General features: G+C 43.0%; 1 protein-coding gene across 2 annotated transcripts in view; it reads left to right on the forward strand.

The window, feature by feature from the left end:
- The window catches only part of SLC25A26 (solute carrier family 25 member 26), a 198,550-nt gene that overhangs the window by 145,741 nt on the left and 25,306 nt on the right, over positions 1–27,503 (forward strand). For both annotated transcript variants that reach the window (XM_089676013.1, XM_089676011.1), the window contains exon 6: positions 19,541–19,585. In XM_089676013.1, coding sequence (XP_089532139.1) covers positions 19,541–19,585 — 45 coding nt within the window. The remainder of the gene's footprint in view (positions 1–19,540; positions 19,586–27,503) is intronic.

The raw sequence follows: 27,503 nt of genomic DNA on the forward strand, positions 1-27,503 counted from the left end.
AGGTGGATACCTAAGATTGGAATCAGTAATAAGACAAGTGTCGACAATTATGTTTACTTCACACTCAAGAAATTTCCTTCTGATATTTTAAAGATCTATAATCTTTTCAGATATATGTGTGAATGTGATCAGCGCAATGTAAATAATCTCTTCAATGAGTGTTATTTTCAAACAATTCTAGTGCTGTTATGAATATTTTTGGTAAGCAGGAAATAGAGCCTGCAATAATAAAGCTGAACTCTGGGCAGATATAAAAATACAAATTAATTAATACATAATTAGATGTACTTTTTAAATACAAGCAGTGTAAGAAACTGAATTTGACCAGGTATCAGCCACTTGTAGTCCCTACAGCAGAGTTTGAAAAGAAGAAGCAGCGCAAGGAGCCAATCAGTTATACTGCTGAATTGAAGCATGCTGATAGGGGGAGAGAACAGAGTGATGAGCCCATCACTGTGTTGCTTCTGCTTTCACTGTCCAGTCACAGGCTGAGGGCGGGTTCAGGATGATCTGGCTTCAAAGAAAGGGGGTTGAATGATGCTGACCATCACACTGAGGACATTGAGCAAGGGCATCCCCTAGCGGTTAGAAGGAAACAGGCAACATAATTTTTCTTTTAGGGCCAGTTCACACTACATGCTTTTCAGTTGCTTTTTTTCTGCATCCAAAATGCACAGAAAGTAGGTTATATGGCTATCAATGTCTTAGTTCACATCAATGCTTGCATATCCACTTCCGGTTGCAGATAAGAGTAGAACAGGTTGCATTTTTCCTGCACAACTGTACTGGAACACATCAAAAACGCAATGAAACGTACAGCAAAAATGAACCAGAAAGCATAAAAAATGCACTGGAACATGTCTAAAAAAGTACCAGAATACTGCAATAACACATCAAAAACATGCATGCGCAAAAAAAAAAAAGAGTAGAACAGGCTGCATTTTTCCTGCACAACTGTGTTGGGGCACAGTAAAACACATAAAAAAAATGCACTGGAATGCACCAAAAACGCAGTGAAACATATGGAAAAAATGTACCTGAAAGCATAAAAATGTACTGGAAACATCTAAAAAAAAAAAAAAGTACCAGAATGCTCCACAAATGCATCAAAAACCTGCATACGGAAATGCATCTGGAATGCATCTGGACTGCGTTTCTATGGTGTGAACCAACCCTTAAACCAATTTTTTAAGAAAGAGTAATCAGCATTTAGGGGAAGTCTGAATTCTGCTCCGGGTTGCAAGAACATTCACTTATACAGGGTGAAACGGCATCACATGACGTAAAGTACAGTACACCCATGTATTACAGTAGTCACAGTAAAAAAAGAATGCTGGGGGTCGAGGAGACTCCAACCATACTAAGAGGCCTATGAGTCATCAATGACATGGGGCAAGACCTGCTACATCAAACCAATTGCCCCCAAATTTTTCAATTTTAAGCAGACATTCTCATTCATTATTATTATTATACTGGATTTATATCGTGCCAACAGTTTGCTCAGCGCTTTACAATATAACAGGAGACAATACAGCAACAATACAGTTCAATACAAGAGGGTTAGGGGGGCCCTGATCCTTGGAGCTTACAATCTAAAAGGGAGGGGCTAGTGGTACAAAAGGTAATAACTGTGGGGGATGGACTGGTAGGAGGAGTAGAAGATTCCATTATTAGCTGACTGCAGGATAGGCTTCCCTGAAGAGATAGATTTTCAGAGATCGCCTAAAAGTGAGCAGAGTAGGCGATAGTCTGATAAATTGGGGTGGAGAGTTCCAGAGGATGGGGGAAGTTCTGCAGAAGTCCTGGAGACCAGCATGGGAGGAGGAGACAAGGGAGCTAGTGAACAGGAGCGGAGAGGATAGTTTGGGTGATATTTGGAGACAAGATAAGTGATGTAATTTGGGGCAGAGGTTTAAATGACTTTATATGTAATTGTTAATGTTTTGAATTTTATCTGTTGGACAATGGGAAGCCAGTGGAGGGATTGGCAGGGAGTGGTGGAGGACACTGAGTGGAGGCAAGTGGAGGGATTGGCAGAGAGGGGTGGAGGACACTGAGCGCCAACAGTTTGCTCAGCGCTTTACAATATAACAGGAGACAATACAGTTCAATACAAGAGGGTTAGGAGGGCCCTGCTCCTCGGAGCTTACAATCTAAGCGGTAGGGGCTGGTGGTACAAAAGGTAATAACTGTGGGGGATGGACTGGTAGGAGGAATAGAATCATTTCTAAACTAATCTTTCTGGAACCAGGATACCATTAACTATGTTCTCTCTATGCTTTGTGATCTGGTGGAGAAGGAGCAATCCATCGTTATGCTATACGTTTGTAGCCAGGAAGGATAATCTCCATATGGGAACCTATATTTTGGATAGAATCTCATCGCCATCTATTAACCCTAGTAAACACAATTTTGGCTCATCTGATTATGTAATATTAGTATGGAGACCTCTATTGATAGTGGTCAATATATCTGTCCAAAAACAAAATGTTTTGGGCACCTCCACATAATGTGTAGGAGATCCCCTGAGGACCACCCACATCTGGTACAATTTGAAAATCTCTGGGTAGGTCTATGACCAGATTGATAAAGTCTTTATGGGGTGCGATAAGTTCTGCGTCATATAAACAGCTGAGTGTGCATGTTCCAAAATGTGTATTATTTAATGACTCATTCCAGGGGCCACCTAAACACTCTCAATTCTTAATTTTCTGAGTGGCAGCCAAAATTACAATCACTGGGGCATGGAAGAACCCAGTGACCTCTCAACCTATGTTGAAACATAAGTTAATCTTGGATAGGACTCACAAAATGTTGGCCAGTATACTAAAAGAGAGATAGAGACATTTTGAAAAGATATGGAACCCAGGATTGAATTGATTGCTGGTACTGGAAGTCGTAGCCTCGTGTTTAGTTCTGGACCTCCCCTTCTTTTCTGCTTCAGGACGAGACCATGCATATTCTTTATTTATTTATTTGCTTGTGTTGCGCCGTCAATTTACGCAGCGCTTTACATATGTATTGTACATTCTTATTTATCTTCTTCCTGTTCTTCCCTTCCTTTACTTTTATCTCTTCTTGGGCCTTTGGCGGATCTCCCCTCTTGTCTTGGGACTAGTGATAATCACATCATGTCAAACTGGTGTCTCTGCATCCGCCGCGCCCCAATCTGACTCGAATGGGACTGTTTGCACGCGATGCACAGAGCACTAGTGTATCCTGTGCAGGCAAACACAGTGCTCACAAGGTGCTTAAAGTGCTTCTAAAGGCTCAAAGTTTTACCTTCATGCATTCTATGTATGAAGGTGAAAAATAGGGATGCACCGAAATTTCGGTGGCCGAAATGTTTCGTCCGAAAACACCCCTTTCAGCCATTGGCCGAAATGAAAAGAAGCACCGATACAGGTGCCGGAAAAAACCTCACTGCCGCCACCGGTCGCCGCTTGGTAGTCCTCAGCCGTACCTGAGAAACCATCGATCCCAGCACTGGGCATAGAGATGAGTGAAGGAAAGATGTCCGCCACTCATCTCTATGCCCTTGGAGGACCAGAGCGATGTCACTTCTTGTTCTGGCCTTTTTTTTTTTTTTTAAAGTACTAGATCAATATTTTTTTTTAATCTAATGCTTTACATTGTAGAGGAGAGATGTAGGGTCTTATTGACCCCATATCTCCCCATAAAGAGGACCTGTCACGAATTATTTCTATCACAAGGGATGCATGCTTTTTTGTGATAAGAATAAAAGTGATTAAAAAATTTTTTAAAGGGACAGTGCAAAAAAAATAAAAAAAATAAAACAAATGTAAAGTGCCCCCATCCCACTGTGCTCGCACATAGCGGTGAACTCATACGTAGGCCATGCCCACATATGTAAACTGTGTTCAAACCACACACGAGGTATCGCCCCGAACATCGGAGCAAGAGCACTAGACCTCCTCTGTAACTTTACACTGCTAACATGTAGAAATTTTTAAAGCATCACCTATGGAGATTTTTAAGTACCGCAGTTTCATGCCATTCCATGAGCGTGCACCCATTTTAAAGCGTGACATATTGGGTATCTATTAACTCGCCGTAACATCCTCGTTCATATTTTACAAAAAATTGGGGTATATATATATTTTTTTCAAATAAATATATATTAATTTTTAAAAAACTGCGCATTTCAGTTTTCGACCAAGTGAATTTTAAAGTTTTGGTTTCGACACCACAATTTTAATTTCGGTGCACCACTAGTAAAAAACCTTCTGTGTGCAGCGCCCCCCAATCATTATCTGAGCACCCTCCGATCCAGCGATGTCCACAATAGCCTCAGCTGTATGGGGACTCTCCCTCCTCATTGACTGACACAGCAGTGGGAACCCATTGGCTTTCGCTGCTGTCAATCACAGCCAGTGAGCCAATGAGGAGAGATCAGGGAGCAGGGCCAAGCTGCGGCTCTGTATGTATTATGGATGCATAGAGCAGTGGTTTGGGAGCGAGCATGTAGCGGTGCCCCCAGGGCAAGCAACTTTCCCTGGTGGCACTGCCCCAGGGGGAAGAGCCAGAGCACCAGTGGTGGACTCAAAAAGAAGAGGATTGCGGCTGCTCTGTGGGAAAACTACTACACAGAGCAGGTAAGTATGACATGTTTGTTATTTTTTTTTATTTGAAGGTTTAGTATCACTTTAAACACAGCCATGTGAACAAGGCCTTATTTGTTATATGTTATGTTATATATTTATATGTTACTTTCCTATTCTAAGCCCAGAACATGCAGTAGAATGGATTTGCAGAACTTGGTAGGCCATGCAGTGAAAAGGCACTTCCTGTTATGGGGTGGGGTGACAACACATTGCACAGGCATGGTCTACCTTTGTCGCTGTCAGAGCATTAGACCAGAGCAATAATCTGCAGCCAATGCTGGAGCAACTTCAAGTATACAGAAAGTGGCTGTAAATAAGATACCAAAAGGAATAAAAAAGTTGAAAACCGCATTTTATGAAAGCACATGGTAATTGTATATGACACCCAGTGCTTTGAACATCCACATTTCATCCAATTTGGGTTTATCTCTACTTGAATAAAATGCCTTGCAGTGATTGCAGGAACACAAAGCCTTGGCTTGGGATTGATCATATTTCACTTTAAGTTTGACCTCTGCTGCAGGTTTGTGCGATGCATCATGAAGTATTTATCACTGAGAGCGATGACCGACTTCCTGTGAGATCTCCGTTTGTCAGCTCGGCCTATGGCCGTGACATTGATTTCTTCTCACTGTCAGTTCCTGTCTTAACAGATAACCATTCTTTCATGCCGGGACATCTGTCAAGATTTTTTTTTTTTCTTCCCTGGGAGTCTAACTAAAGCAGAGTCGTGTATTAATCATTAATCATGACATAACGAATTAAAAATTCCTTTCTGCGTTTCTAATTCAAAACCCTTGAATGCCGGCGAATACAAAGGAAAACTGTTACAGCATGTATCAGAGGAACTAAAAAAAAAAAAAAAGTTTTCTTTATGAAAATGAAGATTGTTCAGGGATGGATTTTTGTGTGTGTGTGTGATTTAAATATTTTATTTTTTTGTAGATAAAGAGAACCTGTCTGGTTAGTTTGATATAGCAGAGGGAAAACCCCTCTGTTTATTTATTTTTTTTTGCTCTCTTACCTTCACTTCCTGTCCCAGAGACACAGCAGAAAATAAGAAGAAATCTCTCCAAAGCAAGAGGAAACCTGTTCTTAAAGCGGAATTCCACTCACCGGTCAAAAAATAACAGTCAGCAGCTACAAAAACTGTAGCTGCTGACTTTTAAAAAACAGCCACTTACCTGTCCTTCAGTCCCATGGTGTGTCCCCCGCAGCCAATTTCACCGTCTGTCCTGTATTCCAGGAGGCCGGCATCTTTAGTGTGGGCACCCGGCTGTGATAGCTTGCGGCTTCACAACCGGGTACCCAATGCGCATGCGCGAGTATTGCTGCGTTTCATGAATGGTCCTCTAGTCTTCTGGGACCTGTCACGTGTCCCAAAAGACTACAGGGAGAGAAGGAGGACACCGATCGGACCGAAAGTGGGAGTGGGTACCTGTCAAATTCGGGTACCCGCTCCCCCGCCCCTCAAAGGTGCCAATCCTTAATGGGGAGCGGGGGAGCAGTCCTTAAAGTGGAACTTCCGCTTTTAAGTGGAGCTCCGCTTTAAAGAGGAACTTCAGTCCCCTTTCATTTGGCTCCACATCCCCCTCCAGCACCAACATTTTTGTATATCGGGCTTGTACACAGATTTGCCAAAGGGCTTCTGCCACCCTGGTAGACCCCTTCAGCACATCTATGCAGGCACTGGGAATTTCCCGCACATGCTCAAACATGGCAAGTTTTGGAACTTCCATAACAGCCTGCCTTAGCTCCACAAAGCTCTTCCAGGAACCAAAGTCCAGCCTCAGCAAGTATGGAACTTCTGCAGCCTTGCAGCACAAAAAAAAATCCAAATATTAGGCTCCATTCACATCTGAGTGTAGCGTATGTGTATATTTTTTCACACGTTTTGTCGCGCATTTTTATGCGAGTTTGGAAACGTTTGTGCGTGATTTGTTCAGGTGGTTTTGGGCTTTTTGAGTTCTGGCATTTTTGTATTGGCCAATAGATAAAAATTTAATCCGTGACATCAATTGTTGCCATGCCAGAAAAATGCTCTTCATTGTGCAACAAAATGTGTAATTTGCACATTTCCATATATTTCTATCGGAATGAAAAAGCTCCAAAAACGCATCAATCTGTCTGAATGGAGGTACAGAAGTAGCTCCAAAAATTTTTTGAGCTTCAGGCATTTTGCTTCAGGCGACTTGGAGTGGAGATGTCAACCATCTCCATAGAGTAATGTTGATTTTTTTGCTCCCTGAGCCTTTTGGAGCGTCAAGCTTCAGCGCTACAAAACTCACAGGTATGAATGGGGTCTGAGAGATGGAGGGGTGAGGAGGCAGGGTAAAATTAAAGTTACTTTAGGGTGAAGGTCTGCTTTAAGCTGACCACCCACATATAGATTTCTCCATCCACACTACACAGCACGGATGGACGAATCTCCTGTTACAGCTATTGTACACTGCTCAAAAAAATTAAAGGAACACTTTGAAAACACTTCAGATCTCAATGGGGAAAGATCTCATGCTGGATATCTATACTGATATGGACTGGGTAATGTGTTAGGAACATAAGGATGCCCCATCGTTTGATGGAAACGAAAATGATCAACCTACAGAGGACTGAATTCAAAGACATCTCAAAAATCAAAGTGAAAAAATGATGCAGAAGGCGAGTCCATTTTGCTGAAATTTCATTGTGGCAACTCAAAATGGTACTCAGTAGTTTGTATGGCCCCCACGTGCTTCCGTGCATGCCTGACAATATCTGGGCATGCTCCTAAGGAGACAACGGATGGTTTCCTGGGGTATTTCCTCCCAGATCTGGACCAGGGCATCACTGAGCTCCTGGACAGTCTGAGGTGCAACCTGGCGGTGTCAGATGGACAGAGACATGATATCCCAGAGGTGTTCTATTGGATTTAGGTCAGGCGAGCGTGGGGGTCATTCAATGGTATCAATTCCTTCATCCTCCAGGAACTGCCTGCATACTCTCGCCACATGAGGCCAGGCATTGTCATGCACAAGGAGGAACCCAGGACCCACTGCACCAGTGTAGGGTCTGACAATGGGTCCAAGGATTTCATCTTGATACCTAATGGCAGTCAGGGTGCCATTATCTAGCCTGTAGAGATCTGTGTGTCCCTCTGTGGATATGCCTCCCCAGACCATCACTGATCCCCCACCAAAACGGTCATGCTGAATGATGTTACAGGCAGCATTACATTCTCCACGGCTTTTCCATACCATTTCACATCTGTCGTGCTCAGGGTGAACCTGCTCTCATCTGTGAAAAGCACAGGGCACCAGTGATGGTCCTGCCAATTCTGGTGTTCAGTGGCAAATGCCAATCGAGCTCTATGGTGCCGAGCAGTGAGCACAGGGCCCACTAGAGAATGTTGGGCCCTCAGGCCACCCTCATGAAGTCTGTTTCTGATTGTTTGATCAGAGACATTCACACCAGTGGCCTGCTGGAGGTCATTTTGTAGGGCTCTGGCAGTGCTCATACTGTTCCTCCTTGCACAAAGTAGCAGATACCGGTCCTGATGGGTTACGGATCTTCTACAGCCCTGTCCAGCTCTCCTATAGTAACTACCTGTCTCCTGGAATCTCCTCCATGCTCTTGAGAATGTGCTGGGAGACACAGCAAACCTTCTGACAATGGCACTTATTGATGTGCCACCCTGGAGGAGTTGGACTGCCTGTGCAAACTCTGTAGGTTCCAGGTATCGCCTCATGCTACCAGTAGTGACACTGACCCTAGCCAAATGCAAAACTAGTGAGAAACAGTCAGAAAGAATGAGTAGGGAAAAAATGTCTGTGGCCTCCACCTGTAAACCTTTCTTGTGTTGGGGGTCGTCTCATTGTTGCCCATCTAGTGCACCTTTTGTTATTATCAATAACACCAAAGTCGCTAAAACTGATTAACAACCCCCTCTGCTACTTACCTGACCAGATCAATATCACAGGAGTTTAACTGACTTGATGCTATGCTCTGATTAAAAAGTGTTCCTTTAATTTTTTTGAGCAGTGTATTTTGACATCCAGCCCCACCAGCTGTCAAAATACCCAGACTTTACCTGCATACCTGCATTGAATGCAGATTCTGTTTGGCCAAAGGGCAGCAGTTTTCTGCTCAGCTCCTTCGATTTTCCAGTTGAGATATGTCGGTCAGGGGGCACAACACTCAACAGAAACTGCCCTAAGAAAACGCATTAATTGTTACCAATGGCCCTTACTTCGTACTTATACTATTAAGCCTTTCTGCTGCCTCTGATGCAGTTGGAAACCAACTCCTCAAAGAACTCCACTCCTTTGGTCTCCAAAACTTCTCCAAGATCTTTCTTGGATCTCTTCCTACCTATAAAAGCACTCCTTCAGTTTCACCTACAACACTATCTCTTCCTCTTGAGCTACTAGCCAGGCCTTAGAGTTACTCGCCACCAACAAACACACACAAACAGAGACACCTGTACACACAGACATGTACATACACACACACACAGAAACATGTACACACACGCACAGAGACACGTATACACACACAGGCACGTACATACACACAGATACATGTACATACACAGAAATACACACACACACAGACACATGTACATACATACACAGACACATGTACGTACATACACACAAACGCACAGACACATGTACACACACACATACATGTACATACACACAGACACATGTACAATTGTACATGCATACAGAGACACACACAAACATGTACACGTACACACACACACACATCACCACCACCACCACCCCCCATAAAAAGTTGCAGTACCTCGTTGTTCACTCACAGATCCGGGTACTGCAGTCTAGGGGGAGGCAGAGAGCACAGCACACACTCCTTCCTTTGCTGTCACTTCGCTCAGCTATTGAGCAGTCTGACGGCTCCCAGTGCCAATGACAGATCCAGCCTGAGCACCGAGCCTGCTCAGCAAGACGGGCCTAGGGGACACACTCGCCCTCACCATAATTTCCACTCGCCATTGGCGAGCAGGCGAGTGGAAATTTCAAGCCCTGATGTAGGGGCCTTCAAGGCTCTGTCCTTGAACCCCTTTTATTCTCTTTATACACCTCCTCCCTTTGGTCAGTTGATAGCGCCCCCTGGCTTCTAATATCATGTTTGTACTTATGACACAAAAACATCTATCTCCTAAAATTAAAACTTTCTAAAAATAAGCTCACAACATTTCCTGTCGCCTTCCCTGACTTTTCCATTAAGATCAATAACACAACTATCTGTCCCCCATGCCAGGGTTCTAGGTGTAATCCTGGACTCTCTCTTTTCAGTCCCACATCCAATGACTGCTCATATCTCGCCGCCTTCACCTCTGTTACATCTCCAAATTATTCCCCTTTTAACCAATGACAGCACCAAGCTACTAAGGCCTGATACACACCCATGTGTTTTTTAGTGCATTTTTCAGAAATGCACTGCAGTCCATTCAACTTGGTTTCTTATGGGACACATTCACATATATGCGTTCACAACCGCTGTGTTTTTGGAAAGGCTAAAGGACTTTTTCCCACAGCAGATTGCATTTTTGGTGCAATAGACTTCAATGGAACCACAACAGAAACGCAAGTGTTATGTTTTTGATGTGTTTTGTACTCCGTGGGTTTTTTGGGTAATAGGAAAGTATTGAGTGTAACTTTGATGAGACTTTACATTTTCAAACTTCAACTTTGACTGCCAGAGAGTGTAAAGTCGCATCATACTTTCCTATTGGCAAAAAAATGGTAAAAACATGTAAAAAAATGCATGTTCAAAAATGTGAAAAATGCAGCAATCACGCATAGGTGTGAGACAGGTCTAATTCATTCCCTTGTTATCTTTTCCCTTGACTGTTGCAGCTCACTCCTCCGTAGCCTACCACTACACAAGCTATTCCCTCTTCCATCTATGAAGTATGCTGCTGCCAAGAGTCATCCTTCCTCTCAAAGGCTCAGTTTCCACCACCCTTCTCTGCCATCCACAACTCTGCCCCATGCTACATCACCAATCTCATCTCAAATTATCATCCAAACCATCCTTCCTGTTCCTCTCAAGACTACCTGCTTTCAAGGTCCCTCATCTCCTCCTTGCATGCTTGCCTCTAGGACCTCTCCAGAACCTCTCCCTTCCTCTGTAACTCCTTACCCCTTTTTGTCCAGCTATCTCCTACTCTGTCTTTAGGTGATTTCTGAAAACTCATCTCTGGATAGAAGCCTGTCCCCCCACCTTCTCCATCAACTCAACCACACACAACTGTTACCTTTGTGAATGGCTTGTCCCACTCTTTTAGATTGTAAGCTCTCACAAATAGGACCCTCCTAACTTCCTTGTCTTGAATTGTAATGTAAGGTTGGCCATAGATGATTGTTGAATTTTTTTTCGATCATTCCCGGTTGATCAAAAAAAACAAAACCATGGATTTCCCCATTCACACAAGCGAGGTGGATGGGAGGAATCCTCCTTGCTGTGCTTTTGTATTCTGAAAGGGAAATCCACCGCTGTCAGAATACACTGATCAGCACTGCATCCCCTGATCGAATAAAAGTTTTCCAATATTCCTCTTCGACAGAAGTCGGTTGTTTAGAGTGGGAACAGCCATAGATAGAAATTTGTACAAACCATGCTGAACCGGCTGAATTTCAATCCATCTACGACCAGCTTACCTGTACCGTCTCTCTTTATATCATAAAGTGCTGCACATACTGTGCGCTCTTTTTAGATTCTGTATACCAGGGGTCTAAAGACTTTCCACGCAAAGGGCCAGTTTACTGTCCTTCAGGCTTTAGGGGGGCTGGACTATGGCCAGTGGACATAGAAAATGCCCTGGCATCAGCTCCCCATCGTTGGTTTTAATGGGAGGAATAGTGCCCCAATATTGACATCAGTGAGAAAAATGGTGCCCCATTGTTAATCTCAATTAGAAGAATAGTGACCCATTAATGGTTTCCATAGGGGGGATTGGTGCTCCATCATTGGTGTCAGTTGGTGGAATAGTGCCCCGAGGGCAAGATAAAGGCAAGCAAAGGGCCACAGTTTGCAGACCACTACTGTATAGTAACAACTAGCTTACTTACAGAAAATTGACAATACTTGGTACAATTGGCTTTTTATCGTATATTCTGACAAAGTCCACCTTAGAATCACCATAAACATTACAGTCTGACCATACAATCTCTGTACAATGGACTGAGTTACCAAAATTGTGTAATAGGAGGACCTACCTAACCTATCCAATCAGGCACTACATTTTTATGTAGATCTAAAGGAGATTGTACAATCATATGTACATGTGTGTGGTGAGCCTTAGCTGTTATGACCAATGCTGTTTCCCCCTGAACATAGTGAATGGAGTGGAAAGGTATTTCAGTTGTCCTAAAACCACTCGTCAGCTGGTTTTTTAAGTACGGCTGAGCCAACGTCCCTGGGTGTAATGTATCTGTTATAAAATGTTCTCGTACATACTGAGATCGAATCGCCTACTTTGGTTCCCATTTAGATTTATTGCCGTACTTTGTATTGTATTTTCAGGGAAATTGAACGTACTGGATTTGTTGTTAGGCTACTGTGTTTCTGGCACTGGTCTTGTAATGCAATCGTCGCAGTTGGTGGGAGATCCCAGCCAAGAGCTGCCAAGTTGATCGCCTTCCTGTCTCTAGGATTCTTCAGATTTTAATGTCTTCTGCATAACACTTGCTTTTCATCTTTATTTTTTAACTTTATCATTTCTATAAATTTATTTGCACCTTCAGAATCAAACAGATGCATTCTGCAGAGAAGCTTGTGTTTTATGGAATAGTGGTGACTATGTTGTTGAGTGGACTTGCCATAAATATAACTTTTTATGAATACATTCCTGACATGTCACAGGATACAGCAACAGTATCCCTTTGTAAAAAGCTCCATATTTTACCATTATTAAGAAATCATTTAGTTATGCGAATTGGATGCGTTTTGGGCAGCACAGTGGCTAAGTGGTTAGCACTTCCACCTGGCAGTACTAGGGTCATTGGTTCGAATCCCAACCATGGCACCTCCTGCCTGCAGTTTGCATGTTCTCCCTGTGTCTGCATGGGTTTCCTCTGGGTACTCCGGTTTCCTCTCACACTCCAAAGACATGCTGGTAGGTTAATTGGATCCTGTCTAAGTTGTCCCTAATATGTGTATGTATGAATGTGAGTTAGGAACCATAGATTGTACACCCCTTGAGGGTTAGGGACTGATGTGAATGTACAATATATATGTAAAGTGCTCCGTAAATTGACGGCTCTATATAAGTACCTGAAATAAAATAATTTGCATGATATGTGAAATAACATCGGTTTATGTTGTGCCTGTTCACATGTATGTGGTGCAACCAGTGTGTGGTTTCATTTTGAATTGAAAAAGAGTCCTGTCAGTTTTCTGAGCAGTGTGGTCTAGCTCAGGTGCGAGTTCAGGCTCGTTGACTTCTATGGGAACACTTCTGAATCGCACATGTTGTCAATTGTGGACAGGATAAAATCCTGACCTGATCCTGATCTCAACCTGTCCTGAACCACAAAGTGAAGATACTGTTTAATTCATTTTTATTATTCAAAGCAAACTTGCTTATTCATTCATCCATTCCTGGCAAAATGCAAGGAAAAGGTCCCTGCACCTTTCCAGAAATTTCAACCCGCACTGGGAACCACATTACAGTGTGGTTTCCAGCACGAGTGCGATTTCCAGTGTAGGCGTCATGCCATTAAAATTAATGGCACCTGTCCGCAGGTACTGAGTTTTGTGTGTGGGTGGTTTCAACTGCAGGATGAAGTGCAGGTCCCACAGCGGCTTCTACCCGCACTAGTGTGAACCTACACTAAGAACAGATGATTCATGTAGCATTTACTTCCTGGAATCCATCTACCCTTAGCTCAGGCATACAGGCAGGGGCGGACTGACCATTAGAGCACTCGGGCACTGCCCGAGGGCCCGGGGTCAGTAGGGGGCCCCATGAGATGCCGCTGGTACCTTTCATTGGCTTTTTCGTAGGCTTTTTTGGGTGTGGGCGAGGACACAGGGGCCCCATGACTCCCTATTGCCCGGGGGCTCCATGAGTTGTCAGTCCGCCCCTGGACAGGAGGGTGTGCTTAGCTGAGCCCCTCATTCCAATGATAGAAAATAAATGCCCATGAAGACTACTGGAATATAGTCTTCGTTAAAAACGAGTAAATATATAATACCTTCATCTATTTACTAATGCCAACAGCATAAGGATTCAAAATACTTCATGCTGTTTGAGAAAGTTTAGTTTCACTTTAAGCTCTAGTCTAGTGCCTAGGCTGAAATGGCAGAATGTCGCTCTCTAATCAGACTGTACATTGTAACCTTGTAGAAAGTCACAAAGTAAGGCTCCATGCACTCTCAGAAAAAAAAAGCTTGACAAAAAACGCTGATAATAGCATCTTTGTGCCCTCTTGTAGTAGCGTTTAGGAGCATTAGCATTTTTGTGTAGAGAAAAAAAAAAAAGAAGCTATTAGGAGCATTTTAGTAGTGTTTAGGAGCATTTTTATAGTACATGTAGAGAAAAAAAAGCTGTTAGGAGCGTTTTAGTAGCGTTTAGGAATGTTCAGTGTGTTGGGTTTTTTTTTGTTTTTTTCTGCTAGAAAAATGCTCCCAAAAACGCTACAAAAACATTTTTTTTCTGCTCCTAAACACTGAAGCTTGAAAAACACTACTAGCCTAAAAATAGTGTTTATGGACACATAGGATATCACTATTTAGCTTCTAGGAGCAGAAAAAAGGCTGATAACAGCTTCTAGAAGCTTAAAAAAATACTAGTGTGCATGGAGCCTAAAAGGGTTATAGCAGGGGCTGATCTGTGTCAGACTTTTGTGAATACAACCGAGAACTGTACAGGCACCAATGTTTTACATGATTGTGTCATCTCAGAGCCAGCATCTCAGGTGAGGAAGTGGATGGTGATCCCTGAAGATTCCTAAATGAATATAATGCCATCCTTACGGAGAGAAAAGCAGGTGGGGTATCAGTTGGGTATAATGATCTCCATGAGAGATAATAAATACCTTCAAGTGTTAAATATACATATTAACAGCACTGCATTGCACTGCCTTGGCGATCCAAGCGGAAGTTGGACCACCCCTTCCCTCTCTTGCAGCCTCTTGGGACACTTCACCAGTCCCAGAAGACTGTGGACCAATCCCAAGCTGCAGAAGGGAGCCAGCTGTGAAGCTTCAAGGAGTCACAGCCGGCTTACCACAGTTAGCATGGTGGGGCAAGGTACTCGGTGAAGAACCTACCCAGGTGAGGAAAGTGCTGGATCCTTGTATTAAAAATTAGCAGATACAATATTTGTAGGTGACTTTTAATTTTTTGGAGGGGGGTAGGGGACTGAAAACCCTCTTTAAGCTGCAATCACTTTTTGGTTCTTGGATTTAGACAGTTTGACCCCTTGTATTTTTGCTCAAGCAAGAGGTCCATCTCCTAGATTGTAAGCTCCAAGGACCCTCCTATCCCTCTTGTATTGAACTGTATTGTTGCTGTATTGTCTCCAGTTATATTGTAAAGTGCTGAGAAAACTGTTGGCGCTATATAAATCCTGTATAATAATAATAATATGGTCTCCTTTCCATACAGTCTGGGCGGCTAATATTCAGTCCAGCACCTGACACCTTGAAAAATGCGTGTGTTCTCTTAAACAGGCTGTTATAATTCTGAAACAACATACAGTCAGGTCCATAAATATTGGGACATCGACACAATTCTAACATTTTTGGCTCTATACACCACCACAATGGATTTGAAATGAAACAAACAAGATGTGCTTTAACTGCAGACTGTCAGCTTTAATTTGAGGGTATTTACATCCCAATCAGGTGAACGGTGTAGGAATTACAACAGTTTGCATATGTGCCTCCCACTTGTTAAGGGACCAAAAGTAATGGGACAGAACAATAATCATAAATCAAACTTTCACTTTTTAATACTTGGTTGCAAATCCTTTGCAGTCAATTACAGCCTGAAGTCTGGAACGCATAGACATCACCAGACGCTGGGTTTCATCCCTGGTGATGCTCTGCCAGGCCTCTACTGCAACTGTCTTCAGTTCCTGCTTGTTCTTGGGGCATTTTCCCTTCAGTTTTGTCTTCAGCAAGTGAAATGCATGCTCAATCGGATTCAGGTCAGGTGATTGACTTGGCCATTGCATAACATTCCACTTCTTTCCCTTAAAAAACTCTTTGGTTGCTTTTGCAGTCTCCTTTGGGTCATTGTCCATCTGCACTGTGAAGCGGCGTCCAATGAGTTGTGAAGCATTTGGCTGAATATGAGCAGATAATATTGCCCGAAACACTTCACAATTCATCCTGCTGCTTTTGTCAGCAGTCACATCATCAATAAATACAAGAGAACCAGTTCCATTGGCAGCCATACATGCCCACGCCATGACACTACCACCACCATGCTTCACTGATGAGGTGGTAGGCTTAGGATCATGAGCAGTTCCTTTCCTTCTCCATACTCTTCTCTTCCCATCACTCTGGTACAAGTTGATCTTGGTCTCATCTGTCCATAGGATGTTGTTCCAGAACTGTGAAGGCTTTTTTAGATGTCGTTTGGCAAACTCTAATCTGGCCTTCCTGTTTTTGAGGCTCACCAATGGTTTACATCTTGTGGTGAACCCTCTATATTCACTCTGGTGAAGTCTTCTCTTGATTGTTGACTTTGACACACATACACCTACCTCCTGGAGAGTGTTCTTGATCTGGCCAACTGTAGTGAAGGGTGTTTTCTTCACCAGGGAAAGAATTCTTCGGTCATCCACCACAGTTGTTTTCCGTGGTCTTCCGGGTCTTTTGGTGTTTCTGAGCTCATCGGTGCGTTCCTTCTTTTTAAGAATGTTCCACGCCTATTGTTTTTTCTATCTCTCTGATGGGTTTGTTTTTTCAGCCTAATGATGGCTTGCTTCACTGATAGTGACAGCTCTTTGGATCTCATCTTGAGAGTTGACAGCAACAGATTCCAAATGCAAATAGCACACTTGAAATGAACTCTGGACCTTTTATCTGTTCATTGTAATTGGGATAATGAGGGAATAACACACACCTGGCCATGGAACAGCTGAGAAGCCAATTGTCCCATTACTTTTGGTCCCTTAACAAGTGGGAGGCACATATGCAAACTGTTGTAATTCCTACACCGTTCACCTGATTTGGATGTAAATACTCTCATATTAAAGCTGGCAGTCTGCAGCTAAAGCACATCTTGTTCGTTTCATTTCAAATCTATTGTGGTGGTGTATAGAGCCAAAAATGTTAGAATTGTGTCGATGTCCCAATATTTATGGACCTGACTGTACGTGCTTGGGACAATCATAAATCTATACCCAGACAAAAAAAAAGTTAACAAAAAAAACAACCCCCCCCCTTAAAAAAAAAATTGCAGACTCGATGGACCATTCGATTTTTTTTTCTCTGCCATCACTTTTCTCTGTTTCTATATTGAAATGCAAATACTGCTTAGTACATCTCTTCTGCGTACATTATATGTGCCTTGCAGCCTGGGATCTAGGCTGTGAAGTCTGTGTGGGAGCACCACACCAAAAACATGCATCTGCAAAATCGATTGGCAGTGGCAAACCGAGACTGGAGCCAGCAGACAGCCTGACTCTGCCTGTATTAGGTTGTATACGTAAAACAATCATCACGGAACGTTATCCGTGGTCGGGCAGAGCCGGAGGAAATGGACACCCACCAGCACCGTGACAGTTACCACCAGATATAGGATCTGATTTTCTGTTGTCCCACTTTGTACAGCAGTGTAACAGTTCTTGGCGTCGATTTGGTCATGTGACTTTGGATGTGAAATAACCGCATACTAGCAGATGTTCAGGCCTCTAAAAAGGGGAAAAGCAGAATATTTTATAATTGCATGCTCTTGAGATGTCTAAACACACTCCACTGCCACTGGCGACCTCTCCTTCTGGAAATGCGTATTGCCTGGCTGCCTTGATGATTCATTGGTTCCAGTATTGCGTCAATGACCTGGATCAGTGACTCAGCAGCTCAACACTGTATCTGAGAAACACAAACCAAAAGCGTTATTTAAAATAGAACTATAGGCAGGAGGGTTATAACCCCTGTCGGATTTTTTTTTTTTTTGCCATCTGTGTCCTATTGTGAATATTTCCCTTCACTTCCCGTCCCATAGCAAAACAGAAAGTGAGAGGAAATCCCTGCAAATGAAAGTGTTACTAAACCCAGGACCCTAAATTCTCTATATCTGGTCTCCCACAGTACACAGAACATGGAAATGCAATTATTTTAGTAAATATAAACTGCTAAATACCTTTTCTCAGCAGTTAGAGCAGTTTTGTAACTTCTATCAGTGTCCTGACAAACACTGGTTAAAGCTTGTAGGAGGAGTTTTCATTCTCCCCTGATTGTCCTATGGGGCTGCAGGACCCTTGACCCTCTCTCTGGACAGCACTGATTGGTTCTGTGCTGATCACATGCACTCCCCCAAGAAAAAAATAATTCAAGCAATACACACCAAACTGAGCATGTGCAGCTTGCCCCCAATGCAGATGGATTGGGGACTGTAGAAGAAGGGGAGAATCAGAGAAGACAGGATCAAACATCCTTTATAGGATGTTTATAGGATACAGTGCAGAGGATTAATCCCTTAGCCCACAGTGAGTATAACAAGCATGCTTTACTGCATATATAGACTGATTATACTGTTGTGGATTTAGTAACACTTTAATGGAATTCCTTGGGGACCCCCAGGTCACCAGAATTCGTGTCCCCATTGGAAGATTTCCCCTCTATTACTTTTCTGGGGACAATGCAAAATGTGGGCTTTTCTTTTACTTTCACTAATAATAAACAGGACAAATAGAGAGGCTGAATCTCCTTGACGGGGACCCGGACAGCAATAAAAACTGGCTGGTGTCCTAATCCCTGTCCACTCTATCCAAAACTAAAAAAAGAAAAAGTTTTGCCTTTTAGTCATACTTTAATTAATTCTTAATATTCAAAGCAAACTTACCCATCCATGTCTCCATTCTTTATTTTGCTGAGAAATCATTTTTTAGCTGAGGCCATCTTGAGTAAGGGCATTTGATTCATGTAGCATTTACTTCCTGGAATCCATCTGCCTTTAGCTCAGGCATGCAGGTAGGTGGGTGCGCTTAGTTGAGAAAACTCCTCTTCCCCTCCTGAAGACTCCTGGGATCATTTGCCTAGGCATGAAAACTAGGGAGTAAATATAGAAATGTAAAAAACAGTTTAAAACAAGTAAATATGATATACTTTCCTATCTACATACCAATGCTAGCAGCATAAGGATTCAAAACATGCAACTGAGGGATTGAAGGTCCACCAAAAGAGTAAATTCCACTTTTCTGTCTCCTCCCCCCTTCTCTACCACTTCTACACTTTTCATTTTTTTTGGGGGGGGGGGGGGGGAGCAGGTACCTGGTTTTGGAACCATACACAAAGAACAGCCCGGCAGGAAGGTGTCTTCCCTTAGGAAACATGCCAGTGACGGGGACCCGAAGAACCGGCTCGGGTAAGGATAGTGCCTGATCCCCGGACAGGTAACTGTCCTTTTATTAAAAGTCAGCAGCTACAGTATTGTAGCTGCTGACTTTTATTTTTTTTTTTTTTGGGGGGGGGGGACTGAAAATCCTCTTTAAATATGCATATTCTATACTTGTGGGGCCGCTGTGGAAGTGCACAATCATAGCAGAAATCCCCAAAACTAGCTGTGGCAGGATGGCAGGTAAAGCATCTTCCATATGTACTTCATCTGTGTAATTACCTGTTTGTCTGGCGTTCACCTTTAAACACTGAAGAATGTGAGTCTATCTTCATAACAGTTTTCCATGTAAGCACAACTCTTACATTCAATTCTTTTTTTATATTTTTTTTTAGATCCCATTCTCTCTGGTCCAGTTTCCATTGTGGGAATTTCTAAAGGTAAGGAAGAAAGGTTTCTAAATCCTCATGAATATATCCTCTTCTAGCATAGGGTAAAATGCTGTTCTGTGTAGCTGGAATTATTTGGACTAGATTGTGCATGTTTGATATATTCACGGAATGTGATTCTATATTACCAACTTCAATTTAAAAAACAAAAATTGTATATGCACATAAAGTGATTTTTCTGGACACGAGGTGTGTGAGGATCAGTCCACCCAGCACAGATGTTTAAAGAAGAATTCCAGGATAGGCAAAAAAAAAAATCACCCATAAGTACACCCCCCTACAGAAAGCACTAAACAGTTAATACTTTTGTGAAATCTTTACCATTGAAGAGAAAATCTAATTGAATTTTCAGGAAATCATTATTTCAGCATCTGCTCTGTCAAGGAGGAGGTGTAACAGCAGGGATTACGTTATATTCTCTCCTCTCTCTCTCCGCAGTAAAAGGAAACTACAGTTCCCATCAACCACAGGGAATTGTAGTGAACATGGGCAGGTACACTAGGCCTGTACAAGTTGAATGTGTCTTGAGATTCTCGGTCTGCTCACCACTGCAAGTGGGGCTCAATGATATCACTACTTCCTGGAGAAATAACTACAGAAGGGATGTGCCAAGACCAGTGGCTGGGGGAATAGGAGGAAAAGCAGCCGCTGGTCTTACAAAACAGGAAACCAAAGAGAATTAACAGTTTGATTTGAAAATGAATAGACTATTTCAGAGTAATTCCTGCGTGACCCAGAAAATGGATGACATATTCAGTGAAGGTAGGAAATCCGCAGCAAGAAGTTTTTGCATGGAGTTTGGCCTGGACTCTGTGATCGCTGGCAAAGCTGCGAGTGGGATAGATCTGTGTGTAAACAACACAGATCTCTCTCCTGCCAGTGTGGACATGCTGCATAGCAGAGAGATAGCAGCAGGTATGCTTAGTAAAACAGCACATAGTTCACAATAAAATCACTGCCTAACACACAGTTAACCCTTTGATCACCCCAGATGTTAACCCCGTCCTGCCCCGTTGTGACAGCTTGCGGGGGATCTTCTCCTTCCGGCTAGCTGTCACAATTAAAAAAAAAAAAAAAAAGTTGACATGTGGGGCTGAGCCTGCCCGACCACGTCATTCATTCACAGTATTCTGTGAATGGGAAAACTACAAGTTCCGGCATCCTTTGCGGCTGTCGGCTTGTAGTTCTCAATGAACTACCCTGACTCTCCACAGAGCCATGGTAGTTCATTGAGCCTTCCTGTCAGTAGGTATCTGCTTGCCTAAACGAGGTGCATGACCAAGCAGATATATGGACAGGTCAGGGGGAGAGGCTCCACAAACAAAAAATAATAAATGCACATTTTGTTACCTGCAAAAAAATGTTTTTTATTTTTTGTTAAAAAGTGAACTTATTCATTAAAAGCAAATGAAATTTTGAAGTACTTTTGAGCGACATTTGTCAAGCTTCTGATGGCAGTATCGAATATACTTAATAGATTTTTCAAACAAATGTTCTTACAAAAATCTAGCACTGTACGGTCAGCCCAAAGAGGCTGACCAAAAAGGCCCAGTTCACACCAACAGGATTTTCATGCGATTCTGCGTCCTCTTTGAATGGGCTGTCCAATGTACATTTGCTGCCTGAAAAGAAGCTCCTACCCCTTTTTGTGAAGGTACGATTTGTGAAGGTACGGTCTGCCATTTTTGCTGCACATCCACGACAATCGTGGCAGAATCGCATCCTGTTTGAGGTGCCACTGATAATGGCACCCAAATGCAAGCAGAAAGTAGTGCTGCAATTGTTATACAATTTGGGGTCGCAGGCAGAATCACAGTGATTCTACCCGCAATCCCAAATCGGGAGATATGAATGGGGCCTAAAAGTCAGCAGCTACAATGCTGTTAATATTTAAAAATCAGGTGCTCCCTAGTGCCTGTCTTCCCACAGCCAGTTCTTTTTAGATCTTCGGGTCCCTGGCACCGCCATCGTAACAAAGGTATTCGGCTGTGACTTCTTGAGGAGCCACCGCTGGTACCCCAGTTTGCATGCGTGAACTCACACGGAACGTTGTACAAGGTCATGCAGCCTTCTGGGACATGTAACGTGTCCCAAAAGGCTGTGGGAGGGTTCGGGGCAAGGGACAAAATCCTCACTAGATGAGGATTGTGGAAGTGGGAGCAGGTACAAACAAAAATCAGCACCCAGTCCCCCAAACCAGTTGGACTTTTCGAGTGTCGTTCCGCTTTAAGTCACTCAACCTTGCACAGGTACCCAGATGAAACAATCTTTAATCCCAAGTATTGCAGCAAGTCATGACAGCGGGTCTCATTAAAGGATGGATTCTAATTCCCCCCCCCGTCTTCTATCAGGTGCAGAGAATGTCATGTGTTTGTACTGCGACCATCAATTTGTCAATGCCACAAGTTCTTCCTCTGCAGAGTTTCCCCAGAAACACAAGCTGCTAGGATAAGTATGCATAAGTGGCCTGTTGGGACCGGCTTCCTGAAGCCAAACGAGAATCAAAGACTTCTTCTGTGTTTTGTCTTTAAATACACGCAGAGAATTTGTCTATAGGACATCCTGCAAAATACTGAACGCATATGGGACCCACGCGCCTCCCTCCAGTGCCATCCATCTTGTTACTGTATATTTAACGATTACTTAATATCAGCTGGTGCACTGCCAAGGATATCATTTATATTTAGCATCATTAAAATAGATATGCGGCCTGTACACACAGGGACGTTTTATCAGAAATATCTAGTGGTTTAAATGCTTAACGCTGAAATCTGGGCTAAAACAAATATTGTCTGAACATAGATATGAATATTGGGATCTATAGTGTGTTTCTTCCAGATTTGTGCTGTAATCCTGTGCTTTACTTCCATGCAAACGTTTCAGTAATAAAGACCGCTCACTGCTGCTCCTTCTTATTGTGCAGGGTGACTGGTCTTGTCTCCGCCCCCTCCTCTATTTTTCAGCAGGCAACCTATAGTGGTGTAATGCATATGAAATGCGCTGGCCTTGGGCCCTTTGTTTCTTGAGGGATTTTTACAATACAGCATCGCTGCCCATATGCCAGAAGCATATGAGCTAAGGGTTATGGGGCTGAGGCTAATGCCCGCCATAGACAAAATCGGCAGATTTTCGGACTGTTAGTGGGTTAATTGGTCGGCCGTTTTTCGTGTTTTTTTGCACTTTGAGATTATCGGTCATGTTGGAAATTTTGCGCCGATTTGGACGATCAGCCGATTTTCCCAACAATGATGGCCAAATCGGCCGATCGTTTTAACGATAAAAAATCTGCGCATGAGCCGTGACCTGCAAAGGACAGAAAATATTGGGTGAACTTTATGATTTAGTCGGACGATTTTTTAATCGTTGGTGGTAACATCGGCCGAACGAATGACCGATTTTTCGTTTATCGGTCGAAAAATTGGCCGATGTTTGACTCGTCTATGGCCTGCATTAGAGTCACAAGACATTAGAACTGCTTAAATTAGATAAAAGTTGTTTGTGAGTTGTTTGTGCATTTAAGAAATGTTTAAGTTAGAAAAGATAAGAAGTTGTTTATGTAGTTAGAAATGTGTACTGGTTTGTGCCATTAGGATTGGGGGTATTAGATGAGAGTTGTTTGTCCAGTAAAGTGACTGGGTGTGACTCTGTTACCTCAAGGAACCTTTTCTGTGTTTTTCTGAGTAGCTCTTGCTGGAATGGGTAAGGCGCTGCTCATTTTGTGAGTGTGACCAGAAGCAATGAACCAGGATATTTAAGAGAGGCCTGGACACGGTGTGATCAGAAGACCTCCCGCGCCAAAGAGGACGTTCTGATGCTGGGACTTTTGCCAAGGCTGCATGGACTCATCGATCTCTATCATGTCCTAGGCTTCTCCACGATCTCCTGTGCACTATGGTTTTGATGAGGTCTCTTCCTTCTCTTCTTCCCGTAGCTTTGGTAATGTATTAATTCTATGTTGTGACGCTGTCAAAAGATGTTTTTATTTCATGCTCTGATACTCACATTACTATTAGTGTGTGTTATTATGCAGATTGTGATGACCATAAGATATATCCTCCTGTGTGTTGTGTGATAATAAAAGTGGAGGTTTTGACAGTGCAAGAATACTGCAGTTGGATTCTGATATTTCTTGGGGTGCTGAGTGAATGCTCCATGATGTGCCAGGGAAGCTTTATACTTGGTAGTGTGTCTCTCACGTGCTTAGAAACAATGGTATAAGGCTAGTTGATCGTACCTGTGTATTGTGTGTGACTTGCTTTTGGTTTTTGCATCTAGCCTTATATTACAGGTGGGTGGAGCCTAATGGATCCCTCCCACAACTCTGCTCTCTACACAGGTTATGCGAAAAACTATGATGACATCACCACTGCTTATACAGTATGGCAAAGCCATTTGCTGCACACAAATAGGATTTATATCCTTTGTGGCTATTGAGGAATATTCTTAAAATTGAGTTCAGGCACAAAAATTTATTTTTAATAAATTGATCAATAGTAGCAAAGGATATAAATCCATGTTTTATGTACCAAATTCCTTTGCATACCCAGTTTTTACCTTGTAAAAGTAGCAGGGATATCAGAGCTGTGGGAGGGAACCAGCAGGCCCCACCTACTGCAGGCTGCCTACAGTAAACTATGCGAGGGGGTGGAGACAAGACCAGTCGCCCTACACAAGGACAGAGCAGCAGTGACCGGTCTTTATTACAGGAAGCTTCTGCACAGAAGTAAAGTCTTACACTGGACTACTGTACAGATCTGGAAGAAATGATTCAGGAAAGGATTCAAATAGGAATATGCATGACTCTTGTATTCAGACAATTGCTTATCCCCAAGTTCAGTTTTCTGCCCCTTCCACACGGAGTCTGCTTGCTCTTTGGGGAATCTGTCCGTTGATCCCCGCTGAGCAAGCAGATGGCTGGTCCGTGTATGCTCCACGTATTCAGTCAGACCGGACACGGACACAGCCCCCTGTCATCCATGGGGCGGTCATATGTAAATGGACCACCTGTCCATTTACACCTGACTGCCATCGGATCCAATCCTCTAGACGGATAGGTAACGGATTGCCAGCTGTCTGTTTTTAGCAGGTAGGATCCGATGTAGGTGGGTGTAAATGGACACAAGTCTGCTTATATCCGCCACTCCATAGAGGATAATGGAGGGTCAGATCTGGTCCACCAGAAAAACAGACAGGGGAACCTGGTCGGTCCGCCTGTGTGAAAGAGACCTTAAAGTGTTACTAAACCCAGTACCCCGTATTTACTATATCTGGTCTCCCACAATACACAAAACATGGAAATGCAATTATTTTAGTAAATAGAAATTGCTAAATACCTTTTCTTTTCAGCAGTTAGAGCAGTCTTGTGACTTCTATCCAGCAGACCACTGGTTACAGCTTGTAGGAGAAGTTTTCATTCTCCTGTAGGAGGATGCAGAACCCCTGGCCTCTGTCTGGAGAGTGCTGATTGGCCTTGTGCTGATCACATGCACTCTCCCAAAACAAAAAAACCCTCTAATAATACACACCAAACTGAGCATGTGCAGCTTGCGTCAGAGTTTCTGTTGTATCAGGAGATATTTAGTAGACACTAGAAAAAGGGGTGGATCAGACAAGACAGGATCAAACATCCTTTTTACACAGTGCAGAGGAATAATCCCTTAGGTCCTACAGTGAGTATAATAAGCATGCTTTCCTGCATATACAGACGGTTTTTACTGTTGTGGGTTTAGTAACACTTTAAATGAAAGTTATTTGATTGCAGTCTAGCTTTATCGTCGTCATCAATATTTTTTAGGCTCCATGAACATGGGGCATTTTAATACGCTGGTAACATTAGCTGTGTAAAGTCACGTTATAAACTTTCAGTGTTTTTGTATTAGCAGCGTTTTTCAGCGTTTTTGTATTAGCATTTTGCTGCTTTTTTCACATTTGCGTTGTGCTGTGTTTTTTAGTTTTATTTGATCAAAATCTTATTTTTTGGTCAGAAGTCCAAAAGCGCTGGTTTGCCGTGATTTACCACGATGTATGGCCTTTTTCTGCATTTTTCAGCGTTAGAGCGGTTTTACAGCTAAAAAACTTCTCTATAAACTCATTTGTTCTGGGTTTTTTCCAGCCAAAAAACGCCCCAGCCAAAAAACGTTGATTACAGTCTATGTGTGCATGGAAACATAGGATAACATGCTGGGGGATTTACTGGCTGTAGAAAAAAACGCCAAAAGCCAAAAACAGCAGCTTTAAAAATGTCCCGTGTGCATGAGGACTTAAGATTGTTGTCTGCTGTGGGGATCATGAGGAAGTAATATTAGTGGGCCGACCCAGATTTTCCCACTTTGGGATTCCATGCCATTGCCAGGCTAACTAGGAGATAACATTTTGCGGGCATTTCTGGGTCTGTCCAAGGGTCCCTTTTGGTATTTTCCTGGTGCAGATCCTGGAGAAACCTTCTGGGGACATCTTAGAAGATACTCAGATCACCACCAGTGGCATTTCTGTTGAAGCAAGTTGCATCTCTACTCTCCATCTCTGCTGGAAAGAAACCCAGCTCACCATAACTGAATCCAGGATTTCTGGAATCCTTTCCAAGGAACACAACAGGAAATAAGTAGAAACCTCTCCAAAGTGTAGGGAAATTCCCTCGCTGTCATTACCAGCATGGGTGTCTCCATTGGTAGATTTCCCTCTCCTCCTGTTCGATGACAACTGTAAAATGCTGGGTGTTTCATCACTTTCTGATATGTGGTCTCCTGGGCAGGACTTTCTTAGTCTGTGCATACACGGGCACTGTTCATAAGGTGCGCATGTGCAGTGTGTCAAGGTGGCCTTCACATTTGGCCCAAACAATTACCATGCATAGAGCGCGGCGCAAGAGCAGTGTGGCCAGGTTCCATAGCAGTCTGCTTCCTTGGGCGCCATGCTAGGTGTAGGTATATGCAGTAGGGTCCATATTGTGCTGTCTCTGAAGCAATGAGGAGGGAGAGAGCCAAGAAAGCCTCTGCATATCGCTGGATCGAGATCAAGCTCAGGTATTTGGGGGGGGGGGTTGGGGGTCGAGTTGCATGAAAAAGGTTTGTTTTTTTTACCTTAACCTCCCTAGCGGTATTCCCGAGTGTAGCTCGGGGTAAAATTTTAGTACCAAAAGCGGTATCCCCGAGCTACACTCGGGCCTACCATGCGGCGCTGCATAGGGATTCCCTGCAGAGCTTACCTTGTCCTTCGCTCCCGTGATGTGTCCCCTGCAGCGTCCCCGGCCATCTCCTCCGGCCGATGCCGGCATCCGGCTTCTGTGTTCCGGTCCCTGTGACGTCGGGACGTACGGGCGCCGGAACCGGCGGGAAATTAGAAAATTTTTAAAAATGTCATTTTTTTCTAAGCGAATTTTACATAGTAAAACATTGCTGTTTCAAACCATTTCACATACATTTTGTCCCGAGTGCTTTGTCCTGTCCCGTCTGCATTTTTACTGTTCTTTCTGCCTGGAAACTTAGAAAAGTCCATGGCGTCCAAAAAGCATCCCTTTAGGTCAAAAGCGGGTTTAGATCAGCTAGAGAACAGCGATAGTAAATCAGAACCACTTGCAGAATTGAGTGATAATGATTCGTGGGGAAAATTCGTCATCACACTGAAAACGATTTTGCGACTTTGCTCAGCGATGTGCGAACTTGGAGCTATATTTCAAATTTCATTGATTATATTATTGAATTAAATGTATTATTATTATTATATTATTTTTTATGATTATTTATTAAATCATAATTTATGATTTTGTGTTTCAAATTTTATCATACCCGGGATGTTTACTAGACTTGTTCGGACAGATTTCAGTGAGTTATTCCTAAAAATTACAGCCTACAATAAAAAAAACTACATATTTCCATGCAAAATAATGGTACCGCTTTCAGCACCAAAAATC

Source organism: Staurois parvus, unplaced genomic scaffold (genome assembly GCF_062004578.1).
Source record: "Staurois parvus isolate SC_StPar_1 unplaced genomic scaffold, SC_StPar_1.0 ptg000162l, whole genome shotgun sequence".
NCBI classification, from domain to species: Eukaryota; Metazoa; Chordata; class Amphibia; order Anura; family Ranidae; genus Staurois; species Staurois parvus.